This window comes from Ursus arctos, unplaced genomic scaffold, assembly GCF_023065955.2.
Source record: "Ursus arctos isolate Adak ecotype North America unplaced genomic scaffold, UrsArc2.0 scaffold_22, whole genome shotgun sequence".
Lineage (NCBI taxonomy): Eukaryota > Metazoa > Chordata > Mammalia > Carnivora > Ursidae > Ursus > Ursus arctos.
The window spans coordinates 6312557-6320429 of NW_026622897.1; the positions used below are offsets into that span (position 1 = coordinate 6312557).

Genomic DNA, 7873 nt, shown 5'->3' on the forward strand with positions numbered 1-7873 from the left:
TGGGTTGGTCACGGCGTGGTGATGGGGGTCGCTCCTCGTACCTAGCCCTCGTACCTGGCAGGGGAAGGACTGGAACTGGGAATGTGTGTGGCAGAGGCTCACTCTGCCAGGATGAGATGTTGGGGTATGAGGGTGGGGTGGGGGCCTGAGGGGTGGCTTGGAGCCCTGGCGGTGGCTGCCTGACGTCACCGGCCTCTCTGGCAATAGGCTGCGAGCTGAGCTCCCCGAAGCGGCGGCGGTAGCAGCAGCAGCGAGGCTTGGGCTCTGGCCCCTTCACTCCGCGCCTTCTGCAGCCGCCACTGCAGCCGCGCGGCGGGGGCTCCCTCCCTGCAGCCAGCTGGTGGCCCCAGGTAAGGGACGCGGTGCCGCTAAAGGTTCCAGGTTGCCGGGTGGCGGGGCGCGAGTGGGTCGGACAGCCCCGGCGGCCTGCGCAGGCACCCCTGGTGGTAGCTTCGGCCCCCACCCTGCCGAGCCCCGGCTTGCGCGCCTCCTCTCTGCTCCGCAGTGCAACAGTTTGCAGCTGCCTCACGAGAACGGCAAGGGGGCTGTGCTGTGCGCTGCGGGTCTTCCTGGTTCTGGTCCCCGGGAAGAGCCTCGGGCTGGGGCTGGGAAGGCTGGAGGGAAGGTCCGTTCCCCAAACTTTGCAAACGAGAAACCATACCTTTCCATTTCCAGTCCCCCTAGAAAGAAGCAGAATACTGCCAGAGTGCGGGGCACAGGGAGATGGAGAGAAGGGGGCGTTTGCGGGGATGTGCTTTAGCTGAAAAAGGTGTTTCAGTTGCTTTCTTTTTTGGTTGGGGGGTGGGGAAGTACCAGGGAAGAAGGCTGGAGAATGGATGGAGCACGGTCTAACGTGTCAGCTGTGGCCACGGACAGAAGCGGAGTAGGATGTGGTTGCTGTGGTACCCCCCCCGGGAATGGGACTTAAGAGACCTGAAGCCGGCCAGGGAAGAAGAGTCTGGAGGGGGAGGAAAGAGAAGGTAGTACTGCGTACCCAGAGCCCGCTCGCTTGGAGGTTGGGGGTGGGTGCTGGGAAGGGTAGGATCCACAGGAAGACATCCACTAAGATTAGGGCGAAGGAAAGAGGAGAGTCGGTGCTCTGGGAAGCAGGGACCACGTTCCCAGGTGGCTGTGTGTCTCTTGAAATTAGAAAGTTGTGGAAGGCCCAGGAAAGCTGCCTTATCTGCTGAGTAATCTATATCTCCGCGGTGTCGGCGTAGACCCCTTCCCAGCGAGTGGTGCGAGCGCGAAAGCTGGCGGCTCCGGTGCGCGGCCAGGGCGGGCGGGCTAGGGTCCGCGGGCTGCAGAGAAGACGGGCAGCGTCCAGCCGAGGCAGTGTGCCCAGAGGGCCGCTTTGCAGTGGTGGCTGATCCTTCCGGTCCTCCGCACTCCCCCGGGCAGCGGCCGGTATCCTAACTAAGCCTGTTCTCTTTGCAGCCTGGTGCCTTGGGAGAGGAAAAGGGCACGCGGACACGCGTTCCAGGCGGGGCCGGAGAGGATCTCCTGGGCACCGCTCGCTTCCTGGCCGGCTTGCTTGCCCGCAGTTGCTCCCTCAGTCCTTCGCTCGCGCGTGCATCCCCTCCCGCACCAGGGAGTAGTTTTGGGTGGCGTGGGCTCCGTCCTCCTCTTGCCTGGTGGGAACGGTGTGCCCAAGAGAGGAAGTCTGGTGGGCCCGGCCCCTCCCAGCCCAGCGCCAATGAGTGCCAGGGCGCCCAAGGAGCTGAGGCTGGCGCTGCCGCCGTGTCTCCTCAACCGGACCTTTGCTTCCCCCAACGCCAGCGGCCACGCGAGTGCCCGTGGCCCGGGTGCAGGCGGCAGCGGTGGCGGCACCTGCATCACGCAGGTGGGACAGCAGCTCTTCCAGTCCTTCTCCTCTACGCTGGTGCTGATTGTCCTGGTCACCCTTATCTTCTGCCTCATCGTGCTGTCCCTCTCCACCTTCCACATCCACAAGCGTAGGATGAAGAAGCGGAAGATGCAGAGGGCTCAGGAGGAATACGAGCGGGATCACTGCAGCAGCAACCGCGGCGGCAGGGGGCTGCCCCCGGCGGGTGGCCAGGCCCTAACCCACGCGAAAGAAACCCGGCTAGAGAGGCAGCCCCGGGACTTTGCCTTCTGCACCCCCTCCAACGCCTCCTCTTCGTCTTCGTCCCCTGGCCTCCCGTGCCAGGGTCCCTGTGCTCCTCCGCCTCCACCACCGGCCCCCAGCCCGCAAGGAGCACACGCAGCCTCCTGTTTGGACACAGCTGGCGAGGGCCTTTTGCAAACGGTGGTACTGTCCTGATTGTTTAGCCCCCTCTTCTCTCCCCTTCCTCATTTCCAGCATCGTTGCTGTCCTTGCTTTTTTCCCCCTCCATCTTTCCTCTTCCACTTTTCTCTGGCCTCCCTCCCCTTTTCCTTCTTTCCGTATCTGCCCTCCCCTTACTCTGTTTCTCCTCCGCCGAGGCACTGTGCGGTATTTGTAAATATTGGGCGAGGAAAGTCTCGGAAGAAGAAATAACGCTGATAATACTTTATTAATAATATTTATAGTAATTATTATAATACTAATAACACAATCCAAGCGCATGACAAATCACATAATTTCTCATTGTCAATGAAGGATATGTCTTCCCTCTCCACCCTGCACCCCCTCACAATAAGGAGGAGAAACCGCACAAGCTACCAAATATAAAAAAGGCGTTGATTCCTGGAGCAGAGGGAGTGGAGGGGGCCCGGTGTGTTGTACATAGCTGTCAAGTTAAGGTTCAGTTACCTTCCCATCCTCACCCCCCGCCCCACCCAAGCTTTCACTTTTCCTTCAGCTTCCCTCCCTTCCCCATTTCCACCCTCTGCCGGGCTCAGGCAATACTATATTATAAAGAAAACGTCTACGTTAAGCACCAGAACTACAAGAGGCCACAGAGACAGTCCCAGAAAAACGTGTTTGACATGTACCGATCTCTGGTCAGCCCTCTTTCTCGCCCCTTAGTTAACCATTCCCTTTTCCAGGACCAGGCATTTAAATTTACTTTTAGAAATGTCCCTCGCTGGCCGAAAATCTTTAAATGAGTTGAAAGAAAAGAAAAGAAAGACAGAAAGAAAAAAGAGAAAGGAAGAAAAGAAAGAAAGAAAGAAAGGAAGGAAGAAAGAAAGAAGAAACAAAGTACTGCTTTAGCTCCCTGCCCCGCCCCCAGCTGTACACCTTTGACTTGGGGCATTTTCAGGATTCACAAAGGATCCAGAAGCTGTCCAGCCAGGTGTGGTGCTGAAATTGCTTCACCGGACTGGTTACTTTGCTTGGTTGTGTAGGCAGAGGAGGGGCTGTTTTGGGAAGTGACTGTTTTAGCTTTTTGTTGGTTTCTTTCTTCTTTTTCTATAATCGGGTTTGCGTGTACTATTGGTTTTATTATTAAACATTGCATAAGTTACCTTTTTTGTAAAAAAAAAAAAAAAAAGTACTAGGTGATGTGCAGTACTGAAAGTGCAGTATCTAACCAACCAGAATGTTTCTGTTTCATTTTTAGAGCAAGTGCACCTTTGTTATATATTTATTATATTGGTACCAAATACAGAAGCAAACTATAGTTCTGTACTACATCCTCCAAACTGTATAGTCTTGTTCTTAATTTCCAGCTGTTGATATAATGGTTACCACTGGATGAGTAATTTGGTGGTACAGGCTTGGCTTCTGCTGTTTCCAGAAGTGTTCTTTTGTACCTTATTCTGTAGTAGACTGTTATAAAAAGATAACACATATGTTTTCTTTTTTTTTTCTTTTGCGAATAACAGAAACAACCACAACAGAAAACAAACAAATAATGGATGTGCAGGAATGCCATCTATTAAAACATGGTTAATATTTAAACAGTGCCTGTAGTCCTACCTGCATGCAGTTACCACCTGGAGGCAGTGGTGTGTGTGCTTGCTTGTACTGTATGTGTTTGGGGGTGAGACTGGTGGGATATTGGGCAATTTGAATGACAGGACATGCAAATTTCTAGAGAAGTTAAACCCAGTAACTACTTGTAGGATAACAATATTTGAAGCTTGTTCAGTTAAAAATTTGTGCCTGCATCTGAGATGTAGTGAAGGAAGGGCTCTTTTCTCTTTCTCGGTCCAGCTTACCTATGTTCTCTGGATACACAAAAAAAGATTGAGAGAAAAACAAAGTGAGAGAGAAGAAGATTGATACTTTTATTCTCTCTCCTGATGCCAGACAAGGCCACCTATATTAGAAATGGAGTGCACCTATGGTTATTTACCACTTTGTTTCTCTTGGATTGATGATAGAAGGAGCCAGAAGCGTATTACAATCTTAATTATATGTAGTGGCATCCTTTCTTGGGAACCAAGTCTTTGACAGCTATTTAAATGTTTGGATAATGTATGAATGAAAATGTTCCACAGAAAGCTCAACCAAGAGTTCTTATTAACCTACGGGGTGTAAGGCAACAGTGCCCCTAAGTGCATCCCTCTTCCAAATAACTAGTGATTCTGGGTTCTCTGTCTTGGTTCCAGGTTTCTGTACTCTTATCTAGAGAAGAATATTACCTCTGAGGTTTTAGGTCATCTGTTAAATTGCCCAAGCTCAGTCTGCATCTTTTATACAAATAATTTAATAAGCTTAATTTTAATCACCCATTAAATATTCACTCAAGTTCTTTCCTGAAGCACAGAGGATCGTCATTTAAGCATGCCATGTTGTAATATTAGGAAGACCAGGTATAATCTTTGGGTTCAATATATTAAACAATGAACCAGATTCTCTCCAGTGCCTTAGTCACTTCCTAGTAATAGGTTAAAAAAAAAAAAAAAAAAAAAAAGAGTGCATTAACTCCCTCAGACCACTAGGGAATCCTTTAGTGCATCAGAGCTCTACATTGTACATCAGAATGACTAAGGCACTGTGAAGAAGAAAGTCCATTAATTTTTGTAGCTCACCCTCATCCAGCTGTAGCTTTAATACCTTATTACAGAATGACTTTTAGACTTGAAATTTGAATAGAATCAGGGACTCAGAAGGGAGCTTCCTCATTTCCAATAAGCTCCACTAAGTGCATGGATATTACTTTCTCCCCCTTGTTTGGTGCACTTCTTACAGTGAATAATTTCCCATTTTATTAAAGCAATAAGATGTTCTGTTGTGAGCAGTGCTGGATGATGATTCCATTTCCTTGGTGCTGAAGCTACTCATACGTTCTTGCCTTATGAATCACAGTGCATTGAAGGCATGCAATAATAATCCCCTTCCAAGGAGCAGCCTGTACACTCTAGGGGGTAATTATGAAATTGTCCTATATAATTTTTCCCCAAAGGAATAGAGGAAACAGGAGAAATGAAAGCATTATGTATACTGTTTAAAAAACATCTTGATACCTCTAAACATGGGCACACATCCATAATATGCTCTTATTGTGCACCTTTAAATATGTATGCCTTTCTCCATTAACTGACTGTGGTTTAATATTTTTAATAGTGCTCTTTGTAAAGATGATGTGGTTTGTGAGCCAAATTTCATGCTGAGTTTAATATACTCAGAATTCTAAGCTTCTGGTGGTGTCACTTGAGATTTTTTATCAGATAGTGAATTACATGAAATTCTAGTGACACCAGTCCCCACACCAAATTATTGCAATAAGCACATATCCAAGCAATTTGCACAGACCCTGTTTAGAGCATTGCATCTTATTGAGCTCAATTGACAGTCTCAGGAGTTTGGGATGCTACCAACAGGGCATTTTGGATTTCATTTATATGAAACAAAAGGCAATCTGGAAATAGCTAAATTTATTTTAAGGATTTTATTCACTGATGTCCCGTCAAATGAATTGCTTCAAATCCCTATAGCTACAGCTCAACTTCTGCACTTGCTATTCAGTATTAATAAGGTGGCATGCTTGATTCTTATTGTTTTTAAAAATGAGAAAATTGGAGCGAGAATACCATTATGTCAACTGTATGGGACTCTGAATCTTAAAATGTAGATGAATATAATCTTCTTTAGAATTTATATACACCCATAGATATGTATTTATATATGCACACATTTTGTACAAATTTACAATGGACTTTTTGTATTCTCTTTTCTGTCATTACAAGAACGAGATGGAAACCAAATCGTTGTTCCATCCTCTTATCCAGAGAGGATACTGAGAAGTCAGGTATATGCATGTACTTATTTATCTGGGGTTAAATCCAAATGACTTTCTCTTTATTTAATGAAAGGGGAGAGTCTTGTTTGGCTTGGGGAGTTGGTAATTAGATAAGCTTCCTTTCCTAGTTAGTGACTCAAATGTAGCAATGATAATGAACTAGTGACCATACCTATGTGGTCTAAATAACTAGGTGGAAAGCAAAAATATCTAGAAGAGCTTTAGGGCTATCTAGACCACAAACCTGGATTGTGGCTTGATTTTTTAATTTTCAGCCTATATGATGTGTGGAGATACAACTTATATCTGCATAGCTAAAGGTAAAGTGAAAATTTGACCATTATCTGTTTAGTTTGGTATGTAGTTTTTGGAAAATATGGATAAATTAGCTTTAAAAAAACTTTGGCATCTGACTTTTCCACCATTTTTATCTATGTCGATTGAATTAATTAGACAATGGTTAAAATTCCATTTTTTCCATTGTGTAGACATATGCTTTAAATGCTTTTCTGTGGGTGACAGTCGAGCAATTGCTAGCTGATATTATGTGGAAGTTATAGGTTAAATTAGAATCAGAAACTTTAATCTGGTCAGGCTCCTCAGGTCCATTCCCCTGTGAATCTGGACTTTGAGTCTGAATTTGGAAAACCACTTCTGTGGGTCATCCTTTTTTGGAATTAATGATTGTGGCTCATAGGTGTTTTAGTTCACATTTGAATGAACTGAGCTATCTATGGAGGAGTTGAATTGAACATTAATCTGATTCTGGCTTGGTTTCTGATTTACTTGATAACATTTGAGAAACAGCTTTGATTACTTGGCATCAATACTTATTAATGTCACCAACCTAGTGTTGGTGCCATGGAGGAACGCTTAGCTAAGAATAAGAATTTAATTAACTTTAATTGAGGGCAATGTCTTATCAAGGTAGTTCTACCTGTTTGAAGCAGGGACACTTGTGATTTCATTGGGTTGTTTCCATAGGGAGATTAACAACAACAATAATGACAAGAGCAACAGAAAAACTGATTTTTGAACTCAAGTATATCCAACAGACAGAATGAAACAGATATTAGAATTCATGGAAAATTTGTTTTGCTTTTCTATCAATAAAAGAGTTTTCTTGTTAATTGGCTTTTTGGACACTATTTCCTTATTGATTTAGAATATAGTAAGATTATAAAATTACTCATTTTATTACCCTCAGATGCTCAAAGAAATTAGTTTTTATTTTTAATTATTACTCATCAGAACTTCTTCATAAACCAACTGCGTCAAAAAATGGGAAGTTTATAAATTTAGTATCACCCAATAAACTGAGTCCAGTCCAATAATTGAGTAGTCCTTTTAGGCAGATGTTCAGGCTAAGAGGTCATATATTTAGTCTTTCATATTTCTTCCTTTCTTGCCATCTGTAATATAATCAGGTATGTGGAGAAAGGATATGGTTGACATGATTTTGTGGCAGTTGGGGAAATGGGAAGCCTCACTTTCATATACATTATTTGGGTCCTCACTGAACTCTGCTGGAAAGTAGTTGATTAGGACAGCTCTCCAGTCTGAGGTGTTCTTGTCCTTTCTAGCTTTTGTGCTGACAGTCGCCACTGCATTCTTAGACCCTGGACCTTTTTCCCGAGTCTCAGTCATCTTCCATAGGAGTCTGTATATCCTGTACCCTGCCATCCCTAGGTCCAGCAGGACTCTCACACTTTGTCCTCTTGTAGATGTAAGAACTTCTA

The 7873-nt window shown here is 45.4% G+C and overlaps 1 protein-coding gene across 1 annotated transcript; it reads left to right on the forward strand.

Moving 5' to 3' along the window:
- The first annotated feature begins 211 nt into the window (after positions 1-211).
- CUNH11orf87 (chromosome unknown C11orf87 homolog) lies at positions 212-7217 on the forward strand. Its single transcript, XM_026505808.4, has 2 exons — positions 212-350; positions 1438-7217. The coding sequence occupies exon 2, from the start codon at positions 1697-1699 to the stop codon at positions 2282-2284; it is 588 nt and encodes a 195-aa protein (XP_026361593.1). The 5' UTR covers positions 212-350; positions 1438-1696; the 3' UTR covers positions 2285-7217.
- Positions 7218-7873: the final 656 nt, after the last annotated feature.